This window comes from Phaenicophaeus curvirostris, chromosome 14 (genome assembly GCF_032191515.1).
Source record: "Phaenicophaeus curvirostris isolate KB17595 chromosome 14, BPBGC_Pcur_1.0, whole genome shotgun sequence".
Lineage (NCBI taxonomy): Eukaryota > Metazoa > Chordata > Aves > Cuculiformes > Cuculidae > Phaenicophaeus > Phaenicophaeus curvirostris.
The window spans coordinates 9,617,118-9,635,203 of NC_091405.1; the positions used below are offsets into that span (position 1 = coordinate 9,617,118).

General features: G+C 44.1%; 1 protein-coding gene across 3 annotated transcripts in view; it reads right to left on the reverse strand.

The window, feature by feature from the left end:
* The window catches only part of ATP2C2 (ATPase secretory pathway Ca2+ transporting 2), a 31,904-nt gene extending 14,299 nt beyond the window's left edge, over window positions 1–17,605 (reverse strand). Inside the window, exons 1-13 of one of the 3 annotated variants that reach the window (XM_069868625.1) lie at window positions 15,685–17,605; window positions 15,479–15,541; window positions 7,670–7,780; window positions 6,498–6,614; window positions 5,930–6,019; window positions 5,812–5,847; window positions 5,658–5,719; window positions 4,371–4,479; window positions 4,141–4,290; window positions 3,984–4,052; window positions 3,023–3,098; window positions 2,714–2,780; window positions 1,336–1,460 (exon numbers count right to left, since the gene is read on the reverse strand). In XM_069868625.1, the coding sequence (XP_069724726.1) occupies window positions 1,336–1,460; window positions 2,714–2,780; window positions 3,023–3,098; window positions 3,984–4,052; window positions 4,141–4,290; window positions 4,371–4,479; window positions 5,658–5,719; window positions 5,812–5,847; window positions 5,930–6,019; window positions 6,498–6,614; window positions 7,670–7,780; window positions 15,479–15,541; window positions 15,685–15,753 (1,144 nt within the window). In that variant the 5' untranslated portion in view covers window positions 15,754–17,605. Of the gene's footprint in view, window positions 1–1,335; window positions 1,461–2,713; window positions 2,781–3,022; window positions 3,099–3,983; window positions 4,053–4,140; window positions 4,291–4,370; window positions 4,480–5,657; window positions 5,720–5,811; window positions 5,848–5,929; window positions 6,020–6,497; window positions 6,615–7,669; window positions 7,781–13,277; window positions 13,611–15,478; window positions 15,542–15,684 lie in introns of those variants that run through there. The other 2 variants (XM_069868628.1, XM_069868627.1) reach the window with 2 other exon arrangements.
* Window positions 17,606–18,086: the final 481 nt, after the last annotated feature.

Consider the following 18,086-nt stretch of genomic DNA (forward strand, 5'->3'; position numbering starts at 1 on the left):
GACTGGCTTCCACTCTGAAAGAAGGGAAAAACGACTAATGCAAAAAGAATCAAGACTCCATCTCCCTTCTAAGTCTAGATATGTCCCGTCTCTGGAGATGACCTTGCTGCATAGGCACAGACCCCACGAGCATGATGACCAGCAGGTAAAAGCCTGGAGAGAATAAAGCAGATTGGGCTGCAATTAAATTAACTGCAGTTTGGAAGAATTAGCCCAGAGCAAATCTATTGCCTGCAATATTTCCTTTTCAGGCACTGACAATTAAAGAATCAGATGAAGAAGAAGGATTATTTTTCTTCTTTTCTGAATTTTAACAGACATGATCCCATTAGTTTATGGGAAGGTACAGGTTTTGCTGTGCTCACAGTGCCTACACTGCTGAGTGGCCGGGCATCTGGTGGTTACACCTATCTAGGTGCAGCCCTACCAGAGCGAAATTCTTCACGAGATAAGGCCATGTCAGATGTCCTGGGCCAGGGCAGGTACAATAAAAGAAGGGCGATAAGATTTCTCAACTGCAGAACAAACAAGGGCAGTTCAAACAATGGGAGCATTTCCCAGGAGGACAGATTTTAGCTGACAAATCTGGCTACGCAGCAGATATTTGTGACTGAATGGGCCAGGCTTGGCACTTAGCGTGGTTTTTTAATGAGTGGTACTACAGCACAATGTCTTCTTCACGTAACTGCCATACTGACCGAAGTGAGAGCAGCAAAGTCTAGAACACAGTGACCTGGGAATAAGGGCCAATTTGAAGATAATGGGACGTGGAAGAGCAATTTCATTACAGTTCATTCTGCCCTGCAGTTGTGAGGGTGGGCAGAATGCCTTTTCAAGGTCCTCAGTGTCCCTATTTTCCATGACTCTCTGGATATCAGGGAGATGGCCACACAGGTTGTGGAAAGACAAATGGTTTTGTTTATGCCACCAGACTCAGCCAGAGGGTCTGCAAGAATTTTTTAAGCCAGATACTGAAGAAGTGGACCGGATGATCCCACAGAACGGGGAGGAAGGAGAAACCAAGCCTTTCAGCCCGAGCAAGGCGTGCATGCCTGCAAGGGTGTTCTGGTCCCTGTGGACCAGTGCCATGGGTTGGGTTGCACCACTCCTAGTACCTCTATGTCTTAAAATCACTAAAATAAGGGAAAAGGGTGAGAAACACAGGGTAGAGAACATATTTAAGTCTGAGTGGGTTGCTCTGGCCCAGTAAGCATTTTCCAAATTTAATTTTTTTAATCATACCAAGACTCATTTGGCCAGCCCATTACTGTTCAGCTCAGATTTTGAAGCCTGGCAGACGACCAAACTGTGTAATAAACCTCTTTGCAGCCTTACCTAAGGTTTCTACAATGGGCAGCTTCTTCACAATCACCCTTTTCTTGGCCATCCGGAGAACACCCAGTACCAGCGTTACTGTGACCACGATGGGAAGGCCCTCTGGAATGGCAGCCACCGCCAGGCTGGGGACAGCAGAGACATAACAGCTTCAACACTGGGGTTAAACTACAAATGCTGAACAAAAATCATCAAAGGGACATTTCCACAGAGTGAGTTTTGCTGCTTATACGTGCATATCTGAATGAGAGCAAGCAGTGCTATCCACTGGGACTCCTGGCACACTGCAAATACAAAAGCAGGATATTTATCCAACCCTTCAACCTTCTGAAGGATTATTTTGACAGAGCAATTACTTTTCTTCTTTACATTGCCAATAAGCATTAATTTCTGGCTAAGGAGGGATTTAAGGGCTGGATTTCATTTCATTTATTTAACTTTCTGAGGATGTAGTTCAATATTCCATGGCATCAGAACGCACATTAGCTACTGGCTCCTGGCCATATGCAGCCCCTTGTCTCCCCTCTTACATGTGGGCACAAGCCAGGGCAGGAATGAATTAGCTCCCAAGATGTCCCTCTACTGCGCACCCTGAATTGGAGCAGCATTAATACCTGCAATACCTATTATGCTAGAAGAATCCAGACACAGTCTGCATCTGTCCCTTAGTTGTTTCTTGGGTAACTCTGAACACTTTTAGGTATGTACAAAAAGTAATCAAGAGGGACTTTCAAAACCATAGGCTGCTCTCCAAAACTCAGGCTTATCCATGCTTCTTTGGCACCACATGTCCCCCCTGGAGACAGGAAGGTGGGCACCAAACCAGTTTGGCTTCTCTGTAATCTCCTCGTCTGTGGTTTTTTGTTTTTATTTCCATAGAATACTTTTTTTTTTTCCAAAGGATTGATTTTAGCACCATGACAACACCAAATGACAGGTTTTATGGATACTACTAAAAACACAGGGTTTATTATGTTTGATTAAGAGGTTGTGCACACTTTTTATGCTGCATAAAATGTACATTCCTATGTTTAGACGTAAATCCTGTAAGACCAGCGAAGACTAATATTTGCTGTTGCTACACTCCCACTGAATTCATAGTACAGATCGGAAAGGACATTCACAGCAGGATGAGGTGGAAAAGCCAGTGAAGATTTTCAAAATACTGATTTCCAAAATTAAATATACCCTCAAACTTGGTTTTTATGCTAAACTCTGTTGTAAAGCTCACATAAATTTCACCAGTGCAAGATCAATATGAATTTGTGGAGGGTCTTACTCAAGTTGCCTTTTGTGAAATGGACGTTGTTTTGAACAGGGAATTCTGTGGGACACATTTCATTAGAAATCAGAGAGAAAAGTGTTCTCCAGTTCTCACCTAACTCCAATAGTGAACATGCTGAGGAGACGCTTCCCTTGTAACCAGCCAATGAGCATTATTAAACCTGATGAGGGAAAATCATCTCATTAAAAATCAAGAAATTCATATAAGTGTGACTTGCTCTAGCTCGTGTTGGGAAACAGGTATGCAATGAGACCCCACAAATCTCTCCTTCTGAGATGTATCTGCTTGAATCCCCAAAGTCCAGGTAACCCACATCAACAAATACTTTTGACAAAAGTGGCCCTGGAACACAGAGGGATTTCACAGCTGACCATGCAAGTATAAGCATGGTGTTCAACTCACCGATTATGCCAAAGGAGAAAAGAGTCAGTTGCTTCCCCAGCCTGTCCATGCTTTTCTGGAGAGGTGTTTTGGGAGTCTGGAAATATCAGAGAATAGTTAGTTTTCTTTGCTTGTTACAAGACCTGAGAAAATGATGGTCAGCCCAGAACAAGTAATCCACACAGTCCTGGTTATCATTACTATGGTCCCTAGAGCCACCTAATATACTCTAGTTCTTACATATCCGAAACTCCCAACTGGGTCTGCTGGGCATATACCGTCCCACAGGGAAAGAGTCTCTGCCTCAATAGAGTCAAGACAGGCAAAAGGTAGGGGAAGAGCAGAGTTATATTCCTAGACATCTGGGGAGCCAATGTAGAGACAGATTAATGATGATTATTAGATGATCTTTAAGGTCCCTTCCAACCCAAACTATTTTCTTCCATGATAATGGATAAATTGGAAGAGGACCTTAGCAACTGAGTCCAGGATTGGATAATGTGTGTGCAGAGCCTCTGGAAAAGGGATAAAAAGTCTAGACCCTCATCCCTGTCCCAGAGGCTTTGCACACACATTATCCAGAAATGTCCACTTCTGCTTTGCTGTCACTTCTTAAATTAATGGGTCAAGAGTTTTCTACTTTCTAGACTCTCATCTGACCCAGAGATCTGACCCATGCAAATTTGGCATGTGCAGAAGCAAAATTTTATGTGCCTAGCAAAAAGTGGGGGGAAGAGAGAAAAAAAGAAACAATTATGTTTAGGTGACTACAAGGTTAGACACAAACTGAACACCCTAAGCCTGAAATTAGAAGCCTAAATCCTCCTTATAACCTTCTTTTTTGGACACGGCACTTTGGTCACACCAGTGTCTCATCGCAGGAACAGAAATGAACCCAGAGCATTATTTCTTGGGGCTGCTCCTGCTCGTGAACTTTCATCCAGAATACCCACCATTTCAACAGACACAGAGACCTCTTTACCTCTTCAGCTTGCATCATTTTGAACACCTCTCCAAACTGTGAATTTTCACCTGTCCCAGTAACTATGCCCTGAAAAGGAGTTAAAAAAGAAGAGATGAAAAAATCTAGAGATTCTGTAAGTAACACTGAGGAAAAGGTTGAAGATGACAGGACTCACTTTTCCCTTCCCGTATCGCACCAGAGTCCCCATAAAAACAATGTTGCTCAGCGTGGTTATGTCTCCAGCTTCCTGTAATACACTGTCAGTCTTGTTGCAAGGCTCAGCTTCTCCAGTAAAACTGGATTCATCCACCAGCAGGTCTGTAACCTAATTAAAAAGGCACATTTCTGGCACTGTTAAGTCAAAATATTTCCCAAGCAGGTTCTTGTACACATAGGTGTATTTACCTCTATCAGCCTAAGGTCTGCAGGAACCCTGTCGCCAACAGAGAGGTATATGATATCCCCAGGAACAAGCTCTCGTGCTAGAAGATGTTGCAGTTTCCCTTCCCTTAGGCTACATTAGACAAATGGAAAAAGAAGAATGGAAATGAGACTGTGAGGCTTTTATTCCTTCTGCAGGCTTGGGAATGTGACTGGCAGGAAAGCAAGAGACCCGTGCCGAAGAAATTCCAAAGTAAATAAGAACATAAAACCTTCATAATGCTCAGGAAAAATTATTACGTTCAGTCAGGACACAGTTTTAATTCATAAACGATAGACAGGTTATGGAAGACTTGCATCTCAGCAATAAGTGACTTAAACAATACTTACATAGTAGATAGGAGTAACAAGATAGTGTTTCTTCGTGTGGCTCATGCTTTAAATAACGCAATGCAGATCATTAACCAAAAAATAAGCTTTTTACAGCTAGATTTACTACTAGCATTTCACCTATTGTACTAGAAATACAGCATTTCAGGTGGTTAGATGCTTATGGTGTCGTATCACAAATAAATAAAGAACAAACACTGGCATTTGTAAGATCCAAACCTGGATGAAGTCTGGAAAACAAGAAAACCTGCTTTTTACAGGGCAGTTTCTCTGAGTTTTCTCTCAGTTTCCGTGAGCCTCACAGCTTATGCTGGCCATGACAAAACTGATTTGCAAAGACATAAATAGGAGAAGCGTTTCTTTTACTCTAAAGCAGTGACACTGAATATCAAAGCAGTCAAGGAAGTGGTATGTGACAGAGCCCACAATTACTCCACAAGCAATGGTGTGATTGTGCTTGTGTGTGGCTGATCTGCACCAAAATGCTGGGTTGGTGTGTCTGTGCCCAGCATGTACAACAATGGAGAGGGGTGGGTGAGGACACCCAGCCCACAAACAACTCCTTCCACGAGCCATTTCGTGACAGTCTCCTGGAGGCAAAACTATCCAAAGCAAAAAAAAAATGCAGGTGAGGTTTTTCCTGCACAGTGAGTCACAGAAAAGAAGCTGCAGGGGAAAGCAGGACGTTTCTGGGACCCACTTATCTCTCAGGATCTATTCAATTCCTCTGGGTGCCTACTTAAAAATTCAGTTATTTTATCCCCTTTCACTGTGCCTTACAGCTATGCTGCCACGATTCCACTTCTCCAGGCACCGTGTTCTCATTACATGCATGACAGCCCGAAGTAATTGTCCTCACCTGTCCGTTCTACCCTCATAACCCACATCCTGCTAAAACCCACTGAGCCAGGCATTCCTCACCAGTTGCACTCAGGTGGCACCAGCTTGTTAAGCTCTTCCAGAGATTTTTCCGAGCGATATTCCTTTTAAATGAGAAAGGAGAAGAAAGCCAAGTTACAGGAGCGGCCTCACTCGTGACAGCCCCGGCAGCAGAGCTGAGCTCTGTTTGACGTACCTGGATGAAGGCCACGGTGACCACGATGAGCACTGCCTGCAAACAAAGAGGCATTACAGGTATGGGCACGTGAGCTTCAGAGAGCCAAGGTTTGGATTGCAGGAGAAGTAACACTTACCATGGTGATGCTTGCGGCATCCTCATACTCTTTTGTGATGACACTTACTAAAGCAGAAGCCAGCAACAAGAGAATGAGGGGATTTTTAAACTGTAAAAAAAAAAAAAATGGAATATAAATCTACATCTGGAGTTTGTGAAGCTGAGCTGGCCATCAGAGTTCAACCCCTATGCAGGGACGGGAGCTGGACTCGATCACAGAATCACACAGAATCACAGAATAACCAGGTTGGAAGAGACCCACCGGATCATCGAGTCCAATGATCATTGTGGGTCTCTTCCAACTCAGGACATTCTACGATCCTATGAAAGGAATGGACGTGCAGTTTTGCTGCAGGAAGCCTCCTCACTTGTGCCAGCAGCACTGCTCTGCCTGAACGGAGTGGGTGCAGCACCTGTGGTCAGGCTGATGCTGGATCTTACACCCTGTACAGGAGGTGGATGGCATCAGCAGGACAAAACTTAAACCAAAAGACACAGCTTTCCTCTCTTTTCCTTTCATTGCACCGTCAAAGCTTGCCCGTGCAGCGTTTTGCCAGGAAATGAGAATCTGTGCAGAAAATCCTTACCTGGTCTAGATATTTCTTCCATATGGGCTCTGTATTCTCTACTGAAAATTCGTTCCAGCCATGTTTTAACCTGCGCTGTAGTACAGAAAACTCAGAGAGTCCAGTTTGTAAATCTACCTAGAGGGGAATTAAAACAAACCAGAAACAAACATTACAGACTGCAGAACAGTTATAGAAAAACACTTAATGCAAAGCTAGTTATATGATAAAATTGTAAGTAGACTGGACAAGTTGTGAACAGTTTGTTTTTTTAAAGTCACTGGGCAAAGTACAAAGCTTTGCTCCATACTCAGTAGAGATCCCTATAAAAATAAAACTATCCACTGTTTTTCTGTTTATTTTTGATAAACTATAAAACTTCACCACAAGCTATCATGGAAACCCATAAAGTAAACACAAGTTAATTTAAAAAAACCTCCCAAACTCTTTCCACATATGAGTAGCCATATAATAAATGAGAAATTAGAAATTTAAAATAGATAGACAAAGAAATAATTGATTTTTAGTTTCACTGTACTTTTAAAGAAAAAGTAAAAATAAAAATACCCTGACAAATTTCAAAGACCAGAAATGGAGAATGAATAACATCCACTTGTTTGCTCTGCGAGGGCAGACAGGTTTCAGCACTCAAGCTGAATTGGGTGATGGCTACAGCTTCACTGTTTGCTTGGGGTAAGCATGGCAAGGTGAATTTATATCTGACAATTCAGTGAGTGACTAAGCCTTTGAGAAGTCATCTAGGATAATAAAACTGTATGATGAATTTTGCCTCTGAAATGAAACCTGCTACAAAAAGCAGGGGAGAAAGGGCTGTGTGCATTTGCACAACATTCACCAAGGAGCTGCCAATAATTCAAGTGGCTGAGCTGCGCAGCCTGTGCCTGGGGCTCCTCTGCCAGCCCTGGCAGAGCACTTTGAGCATCTCATTTTCCAGGCTGCACAATTGAACTCTTTCACCTACAGCTCACAGAGCCACTCACTTCAGTGAAGCACAAACACTGAGCCTCAAACGTAGCCAATGTGAGGATACATTCCGTGTAAAGGCAGGGGAATTGGGCACTCCAGGAGTTTGCTTGTGAAACCAAAGACCAGTTTTGCTGCTGAGTCTCTTCCCACAGTCAGATTACATGCACTGCCTTGCTATGTTCACAAAAACCTGTAAAAACCCTTACATTTAAAGCTTTTGCCAAGTCTTCTTTATGGCATTTACATGCATCTTTTGGGGGTAGAACCGTCACCTCCTTCTCCTGCTCAATAATTTTCAACTCACAGTCCTCATGGATCTGGGTAAACGAGATAAAGAAATTGTTAATTGAAAGCACAGTTAATAGAAGTATTTCATCATCTCTTTGTTTCTTCCCTTAATCCCATTCCCTTCCCTCATCTTGCCAGCCAGTGACTTCAAAGTTAGCTAAAATGCTTGCTAAATCACAGCATTTTATACCATTCACTAATTAAGCCTTATTAAAGCCTCAAAGCCAGGTGCACGTTCATGTAGTGGAAGAAAGCCTTTTAGGAGCTGAATTACCAAAAGAGAAGCATGTGCCACTACTGCGGTCAGAGGAGCATGCAGGGCTCTGCTGTTTGCAGGTATCCTGCCTGAAAAGACCTTTTTTCTGTGCCAATGTCTCACAGCCCACTGCACACTCAGTGCTCAGAGCGAGTTAAAACCCTTTTCACTTGTTAAAGACATAATAAATGAATACAAAATAGGAGCCAGAAAAATCTTGGAGCCAGTGTGAGAAAGCAAAAAACTTCTCTCCAGACTCCACAGCTGTTTTCCTCCACCATTGGCTCTGCAAACGCCTCCAAGCAGGATAAACCCTTCCTGCCTCATCCAGGCAGCTCGAGGGCTGCACCAACCTCCCAGCATAGAGGGGCTCAGCACCCTGAACTCTCTTCCAGTTCCAGATCCCCTGCCTCCTTTTCCAAAATACTCTTTCCAGAGTAGCAGTGTCTTCTGAAATATTATCCAGGCACACTATGGAGGTGGTGTGGGCACTATTGCAAGGTAAATACAGAGAGGGAGAAATTTCAGTCTTCCCAAGGGACAGGAAAATCCATTCCCATTTAACTTCATTCATAAAACACAAAAGTGCATGTTCATTAAGAGAGGAATCCAGAGACTACGTGGTGCTCATTCCCTGGCAGAGCTCAACCCGGTAACCAGCTCTAAGTTGGCAGGGTGGGAGGGATTCGGCACCAGCTCCCTGCACACTGAGGTGTTTTCTAGGGAAAACATTCATCTCATAGCAGCAAGGGTTTGGGGAACTTCAGAGGTGCCTGTAATGGTATTTGGAGAAGTAGCCCTGCTGTGAATATCCAGGAGGATTCTAGGAACATCCTGTGTTCTGCAGTCTAAAGCCTGAGATAAAAGCATCAAATCTGTTTGGCTGTTCACTCATGTTGGTAAACGGAACTGGTTTCCAACTTGTGGCTTCTAGAGAGCTCATGTCAGATGTGACATCTCCAAGCCCTGCTCCTTAAAAGGGCTTTTACTGCTTCCATATGTCGCATCTCCCTTTTAATCACTGCTTATTGACCCACAGTACAGCCACTAACACATGAGATATCAGCAGTGGCTGCTCCCAGCAGAAACGCAAAGGAGTTTGCTGTGATCCCTTGGGCTATGCAGTGCTCATTTAAAACCTATTTTTCCCTATCAAGAACCTACCTTTCCCAAACCCCAGTAAATTGCCCAAGATTTCCAAGGATTTTCCTGCTTCCCTCTGCCACTCATGCTGATGACCGCATTTTTCCCAAAGAAACTGCAGTATTTCTCCACTCTTTTGGGTTGTACTGGCACTGCACATCATTCTTATTTTGACATTTCCTTAGCCGACACCCTGGAAGTAATAAAGTCCTTCCACGTTTAAAACTAACAATTTATTTCTACTTTGTGTCTTACTTGTACACATTCATCAGTTCACTATAACTTTGTTCACTCCTAGATCCTGCAAGACTGAAAGCCACATCTTAGACAGCGGGACTTGTGTGGAAGTAAATACAGGGTTGTCATATATAGAAACACACCTTATATTATTTACCGTGTCATTTGATTAACACAATTTCTACAGGCTCCTCTGTGCTGCCAATGACAGATGCAGGTATCAAGATACAGCCTTGCCTTGAAGGAGTTTAAATTTTCATTAAAGGAGATGGAAGGTGAGATGAGACTCAGGCACAAGAGTAGCATGCCTACAGTCCCCCAGATTCCACGGGAGAAGCCAGAGCCCAGCTCTATTGCTAATATTTACCTTTAAAAACATGGAGGAAATGAATGACAAAAGCATGTGAATGCACCCAAGTCACCCACTGGCAGCCGTGGCTGCAGATCAATAGAAATGTTGGTAGCTCCATGCTCCTTACAGCTGGAGGCTGTTATAAAATGAACAGCTTTACTGGGATGAGTTAATTTGCATTGATTATCTCATGCCTGTAAGTGATTTCCCCTTGATGAACGTGGCACAGCTTTTCCTACCAGATAAACAGCTCCAGCTATACACGAGCTGGAAATACATCAGCAGAACCCAGTCTCCCTCATCCTCTGCAAAATGCTTCCCCCAAACGCATCCCACCCCATGTCTGTTAGGCACTAGACAGTGTCCTGAACAAACCTCTTCATAAATAGCCTCTGATTATCCATTACTTTTGTTTCCTATTTACATTGTAAAACAGATGTGGGCTATCAACATTATCCATTTATCCTTTAGGTATAACTCAAGCACAAGAGTGCATGAATCCATGCAACAGGGCAGAAAGAAGTAAAAAAAATGTTTATCTACTGCTTTGCAGGTTCAGGAGCTACTGAAGGCTGTAAAGTACAGCTGGTTGTGGCTGGGAGCCCTGCAGCAGCCTGCTTCAGCACACCTTGGAGCACGCTCTGTGCTGCTGGTACCTGCACCGCTGCCTCCGCATCCCTCAGCCCAGAACAATCCACCAATTGTCAAGGCTGAGTAGCCTGTGTGGGAAGGAAGAAAACGTGGGGTTTTCTGCAGAGTACATAGCCCTCTCTGTACAGTCTGGCAAACAGCCCAAAAGATTAATTCTCAGCATTTTCTCCCCCCCCCCCCCCCTGCTTTTACTAAGGTTTTGCATATTTTTTTCCTCCATCTTAAATTACTTTGGACCAGCTAAAATATTGTAATTGGGTCAAAAGTGGGCTGGGTTATTTAGTCTAACTAGCCATCCTTTAAAACATTAAGCAGAAACCTTCTTCTTCTATGTTTTTCATCCTTGCTAAAAGAAGAAATCAAGCCATTCCCTCAGAAAGCCTTTGAACTGCTTTTTTTTAGTGCACAGGCCAGGCAGAGGACCTGCATTTCAAGAGTGAAGGTATCATCCAGAAACCAACCTAGATCAAAATAGAGCCCTGCAAACAAGGGACTGCCCTGGTGGGCTTCATTATCAGAGCCCCACAGCCATTTCCCACCCATCACTGTGGTTTCAACTCCTCTCATACAGTTTCTCATTCCCCCATCACAGAATTGCAGACCTTCAATGTGAAATAAAGGCTCTGGTCTCCCTGCCTGCAGATATAAGTTTAAAATTGGTGCTTTGCTTTCGGGGGTGTGTGAGGTTTGACTCAGGCTGGGTGAGCACTGCCCAAACTGCTGGCTCATTGCGCTGACCTGCACATCCCACCACGACCCAAACTGGAATAGTGATTTAGCCCTGAATTTAGGACAGGGCTGGGAAAAACCACTCCTCCTATCTCATCAGGTTAAAAATTATTGGGAGTGGAAGGCTGTAGTCCCTGGGAAATGTGTCCTTGACCATTCCCATTGGGCACACTGGGTGCCATGGAGGGTGACCGTGTATGTGGTCAAAGGGAAAAGGAGATGCCACCCACACAGTACGCAGGGGTTTTTTCAGTTTCAACTGCACATATATACACAGGTACACGTGCTTTTGCATGTGCACACACACACATGCTCAGAAGAAAAAACTTTGGATGTTCTGCAGATTTCTACAGGAAACACATGGATCTCATAAACCGAAACAGGCACCACAAAAATTCCCAGTGGTTCTGAATGTGCCACTGTAGAAAAAAGGTTGAAACTGAATACGACAGCATCTAGACACAGGCTGTGCTTGTGCTTCGATGTGACAGTTAACTGTTCTGCCCTCTCCAGAGAACACCATCACCAGAGCCAGCAAGCTGGCCATTGCCTTGTGGCTACCAGCACTGGGGCTTTTCCTTCACAACTCACAATTTGTGTATTTATCCTGCCTAGAGCTCCATCAGCTCACCTGGACTCACATCTCTGAGGCCCTGGACATCCCTTTGATCAAAATAATTAAGATCTGTAAGAATCAAAGCGCTCTGCAACTATTTTGAAATAAAGAAGCAAAATACCATCCTAGTACAAATGTGAGTCATTTAACAGCCTGAACTATAACATGAGAACACATTCTTGATTTATCAAGTTCCTGTTGTTCTTTTGCATTGCCGCCTACATCCTCCACCTGCACCAAAATGCTGGTCATTTCCCTGTCCTATTATAAATGTATCACACTACATGGACCAGAACTAAGATTGAAGGGTTTTTATGTGGAAGGAAATATATATCATTATTTACTTTGGCACAACAGGAATGGTACTGCCAAAGAACAAACCAGCCTAATTGCTGGCAGCCTCCTGCTTATGTAATATCAGAAACTGCTGTTTCCCATCAAAGTGAGATTACAGACACTTCCTGTAACCTCAACAAGAGCTTCCTTCCCTGGAATTTTGAGCTATGTTTAAGTAGAGCAGCATCACACAATGCGCTGCCCAATGTCTTATTTTCTTCTCTGTAGTACTGACCAACCCCCATACTGGAAAGATGAGACTCAGAAGGCAGCAGAGGATTAGCTGAAATAATATCTGAGAAAAGACCTCAGTCAGTCACGGAAAAGAACAGGAGTATCTCAAATGTGTGTGGATGGTGGTTTCTGGGGCAAGACTAAGGGCTAAGCCTGTATACTGAAGGAATTAGATAAATCAGGTTTCTGTGGGAGGGCATCCAACCAAATTGTCATGTGGGAGAAAAAAATGGGGCTTGAGCAATAAGCTCCTGTGCAGAGTAAATGTGATGATAACATAATCCCAGTCCTGAAGGTTTTGAGGTGAATAAAGAAGGAGAACAAATGTGACACTGAAACCACCATAGCCTCTCCTTCGTCCAGCTGCACCAAGGACAGGTAGCTAAGAGTGGAGGAAAAGAAATCAGTGTTCATACATCAGCATTTTTTAAGAAAATAAAGTATTACTTCAACATGAACTCCTCAGGTCTGAGCTAAAGCTCTCTAACATTCACCAGTAATAACTGTAGCAACAGATGAGACAGATGAGGGGTCACAGCCCACCCACCCATGACCTGGGTCCCCCTGGGGGCAGGGTCAGCCTCGCTCTGCATTTACCCTGCAGCTGAGACAAGGTTTGAATTCTGTGCAAGAAGTCCAGAAAGCCCATGGACCTCACAGCAGCGTCTCTGCTACAAGTTTTGTTAAATTTGATCCTTCACAGTGTGGAGAACAATGTTCCTGGCCAGGAGTTTGGCCTGAGCTATATGTCCTGGGAGTATCGCGTAGAAACAAGTATCCCCATCTCCCCCTGCTGCCTGGCAAACATTATTAATCTTGTACCCAGTTTTACCACACTGTGAAGAGAGAGGAGAACACAGCAGCAGCAATATCAAGTTATTGGTGGGACAAAGCAGAGAAAGTAGACAAATTCAACCCCAATTACACAAACTATTTCAGCAGGTCCAGGCAAGAGGCATAGGCAATCCTCACCTCCTCTTCCGGCTCGCCACTTCCAAGGGGCTGATATTTCTGCACGAAGCGAAAAAACGACCTTTTCTGGAAGGGTTTGATGAAACCTCCTTCTACCATCTTCACTGCGCAGCGGTGGGAATCGCCCGGAGGCCCCCGGGATGGTGCTACCCGCTGCCGGCAGCGCTGGCTTCAATTCCCCTACAAGCGCGGGGCTATGGTTACGGGCAGGGAGAGGCAGAATTTACCTGCCGCCAAGTCACGCCTTCGGCCGCAGGTGCTGGAGGGAGGCTGCACACCCTTCAAGCAGCAATGCAGGGTGTTTCACCTATAAAACCCTGCCAGGAGAAGCCTGTCTGTGTTTAAGACTGTGGCTGATAAAGGAATGAGGTGGCCTCTATATGTGTGCACAGCTAGCACCTGAAAAGCAGGTTGAGCTCTGTGTTTACCTCCGCCCTCTGAAAATTGTTGCAGGAGGAGCATCGGCAGGTGCCACATCTCGGGCAGGGAGATAGGGAGGTTTTTTTTGCCAAGGCTACTGTGTGCAGAGGCAAGACGGGTTACGCACACGGCCGAGCCTGTTTGCATACTTCCAGGCATTTCTAGAGAAATGCTCCAGTCAGCATAACGCTGGTATTTGTAAGTGTCTGCATGAGGGAGAGGGCATAAATACATCATGTGTGAATTTCTGATGCTCACTTATAAAAAAAACCCAGTCTTTCATTCACTAGAGGGGAGTGCTTTCATGGTGGATCTCAACATATGGCTAAAGTTAACTGTTTATGTGCTTTCTGAATATTTATAGCTGCCTGCCAGGGAGCATCACGCTCTGGTTTGCAGTAGGACACTTACATCCTCCCTTGGGCATCATGACTACAGGATTCACTTACTCTTAAATTGTCTCTAAGGTGTAAACTATGAGATTAAGATCCTCTTTGACAGTAAAAACTGTGTTAAGGGAATAAATGGCATTCCCAGTCAGATAAAAACATATGTGCAAATTTCTGCAGGAGAATAGTTTTGTCCCATGACATCCAGGTGCCTCTTTTACAGCCCTGGAGCAGTTCAGGTGGTGACACCTGGACCGTGACAAGGCCAAACCTCAGGCTCTCACCTGTGTGACAGCCCATGACACTCAAAGCCTGACCAGTTTTCACCAAACTAGTGTTTTCCTGTGGAGCATTTCAGTATTGCCTATTTGCATCTCCCAGGTACCACCAGCTCTAGCAAAGGCTGATGAGCCCACGGGACACCCTACCAGCACAATGTAGCTACAGATAACACAATGTCCCACCAAAGCAGTGTGAAGGGAAGGATTCTTTCCCGACTGAGGAGCAAATGAAGCAATTGGGAAACATCCTGCAAATAGCTGGGCTTGTAAAACACAGCTGGGGCTTCCTAACTCCCTTGGCTCCCGATTGAGAAATGCTTTCATAATGAGCTGAACTGGATGTGTCAGGCACAAGAAGGAAGTTCCTGCATCACTAGAACAGCCCTCCTTCCCATGGGAAAATATCCAGGGACTATGCTGGGCACTGATTTTCAGGCAGCTCACATCCAGGCCCTGCCCAGGTTTAAGAAAGATGTTTATCCAGGGCTTGAAGGAGGCTCAAGCTCCCAGAGGTATATAGAGATTTAGACATTATAGAAATGTGTGGCAATTAGGTGACAAAATATCTCCAAGCTCACATATATTTTTGAACTGGTGCCCTCCTTCTGTAGGCTTTGTAAGGATGTGGAGCACAGCCATCTGGCTCTGCCATGCTCCTGATAAAGCAAAGCAGGCACTGCCTGGCAAGGAATTACATTCTACTATTCATCTGCGTGTGTTTGTAATAGTCATAGCCTTGGGATCATATTGATATCGTATCTTCTCCCTCTCTATGCAGCTAGGAAAAAAGACTTCCTTGGTTTTGTTCTTGCTTTTCTCCTCCTGAAACCTCACCCATCATCCATGCAACTGGCATACGGCAAGGGGAGCAGCTGCCCATGAAGAGCCTGGGTGTCCTGGGGCTCTGCTGTGGGTACATGGAATCTGCAGTCCCAAAGTGTGGCTCTTATTAGCCATGCGCTGCTGACAATACAGCTAATTGAGCAACAGGCTTTTGCTGATGGTTTCCTTATTTAACTTTCTCCTCTTGCCAAAAAAACCCTGCTGCTTCTGGAAACCCATGTAACTTGGTACTGTTTACACAATCCAGAGAACAAAATCCAGAACCTACGCAATGCGGAGAGAGGTTAAGATGCCACATCTCAGGCTGGTGTGAAGACACTCCCTTCCAGCCCTGGTTAGGAAGGGGGAAAGGTACAGTGAGGATTATGACAAAAATGCCAAGACAAACAGGACACAGAAAAGAAGAAATATGAGTTTATGAGCATAATAATGCCCAATAATAATTTGAGTATTCTGGTTTGTTATGTAGCAGACCTGCAGCTTGGGAGAAACAGTGTAGTCTGTTCTCAGAACCATGGTCTTGTCTGTCATCTCTGTGCTCATTCAGTTCTAGAACGTGAAATTACACTTTAGCAACAATGAAATTGAATAAATGCAGAAAAAAATGTAGTTGTTGACCACATGTTCAGTAAAATCACTGAATGGACTGAAGTTTCATTTTCTTGCTGCTTTTGCTTTCTGCCTGTTAGGAAATCTAATGGAAAACTCATGTATTTTGCTATCTCATGAATTAGAAAACCCTGGGAATAAATTAAATCAAGATTATAATGTAAAGAAAATAGCACTAATACAAGCTATATTTCTTCATTCTGGTGAAAGACATACTTTTTACACTATAAAAACATAATACACACCCCAATTACAATACTTTCATTGGATTTCCTATTTAATTGGATAATAAATCTCAGGGTCAGACTCCAGTTCTAAGTAGGTTATTTGGCCTTTTTATCTTTTTTTTTTTTTTAAATAGAAAATATCTGTTATGGAGATGTACACAGCAAAGGAGCTGTAATGTGAGATTTCATGAGCTCAAAAGGTTGCTGCTGTGAGGACAGGGGGCTGCTTTCAGTTTAAAACTTACAGCTCCTTCACCTGCTTCCCTCTCCATAACTTGGACACATCACACTCGTTCCTCTTGTGCCACCTTGAGGGAAAAATACTATGGTGCATGGGTAGAATTTACTGTTTGCTACACCTGAAAATTCAAATAGTCTGCTTTCAGGCTGAGTTTCTCCCAGGTCCCTGGGGAGAGCATCCTCTGCTCTTGGTTATAAAGGTAAAGAACAAAGTTTTGGGCCAAGGCTCGTTTTCATCTTGTCATTGCTATGGATAAATGCAGTGGCTCAGGCTGGGTGAAATGAGACCCACCGTCCACATCTCTACCAGGAAAACTGTCAAAAGTTGTTTTTTGTTGTTTTGCATAGCTTCTACTGTGGGTCTTGCGACTTGTCTACATAGAAAGGTAACAAGAATGAGAAAATAATGGTAAGAAATAGGAAACAGCACTGTAGACTTACCAGCAAAAGATGTCTTCTTTATTTATCTTGAAAGGGTGCTAAGCAATGCTCTAAATCCTTCTGCTGAAGACAATCGATGCTTACCTGACACCACCTCCAGAGAAAAATTTACCCTGCATAGATAGTGTGAGGTGGGGGAAGTAAAAATCCACCTGTGTGAACAAATCCCTGCTGTGTAGTGGGCAAAGAGAAATTGTTGGTCTCCAAAAACTCTTCTATGGATTGTCTCACCCTTGTAGGCTTCTTTGCCTCTCATTAAACTATGGAACAGCTTCCTGACTGTAACCAAAACACTTCTGCGCTATGAAGCCTAATGGAACTTTAATCTAGGCATGTCAAAATCACTGTGTTTTTTTAATCTCATATCTAGCACTCAGATTGCTGACCTGGAGATGCACACTGTGCTTTTAATGCAAACCCCTGACTTCTTGAAGATCTACCATAATGTTTGTCCTTCTGTTTATCCCAGGTGTTGGGTTCATGAATGCACCATTAGCACTTCGGTGTCATCTGCAGATGATGTCTTAGGTCACACAAAGTTTTTTCCACAATGACCATTAGCCAGCTACATCAACAGAAACTATATTTTCTTGCATTAACATGGAAACAAGTTGAAATCAAAACATAAGTTTGTGGTGTTCACAAAATAGATCCTTCTCTTGAAAGCCAAGGCACTTGGCCCACCTACCCTGACACCTAGTGCTGGCTGGCATCCTCTCAGATCCCACAGAAAACCTTTCCAGAGCAATGAAACTCACTGCAATTCCCTCCCTGGCTAAATTATGGGCAGTTTCTCTGCCTGTGATTCCTCTGTTATGATTTCAGGGTAGAAGGGCAGCAATGCAGAGGGACTCCTGCCCACTCCTGATAAGCAGGTAGAGTGAGACTGGCGTGGGTGGAGTCTTACCTGCTCCTGGAACTGCAGCGCTCAGCAGCCCAACCTCTTAGTACCAGGCTCCTCTTTCAGATCCAGTGTCCTGCAGTGGGCACCAGCCCATCACTGGCCTCTGACATGTTTTACTTTTTCACCTTTCAAGCAAGCCTTGGCTTCCTGCAAAATTGTATGAGCAGCTGCTTGTCCAGCACAAATGGCTGACGTGGCAGCTGAAACCCATCTGGCAGCTAACAACAGCTCAGAACCAACAAGAAAACACCTGGTCAAAGAAAAGGGTCAACTTCTACTTGGGTCACCATCACTATTCTCTTCACAGTACTGTCCATCAGCTTCTCTTTGAGCAATAGAAATGAAGGCACCAAGAACTGAGTAAGCATCTGACACGCAAAGGTGGCCCCTCTGAAAGGGGACATGGGTGGCAGGTGTGTTTTGGGGGCCTGTCATCTTCCAAATGAATTCCTGCA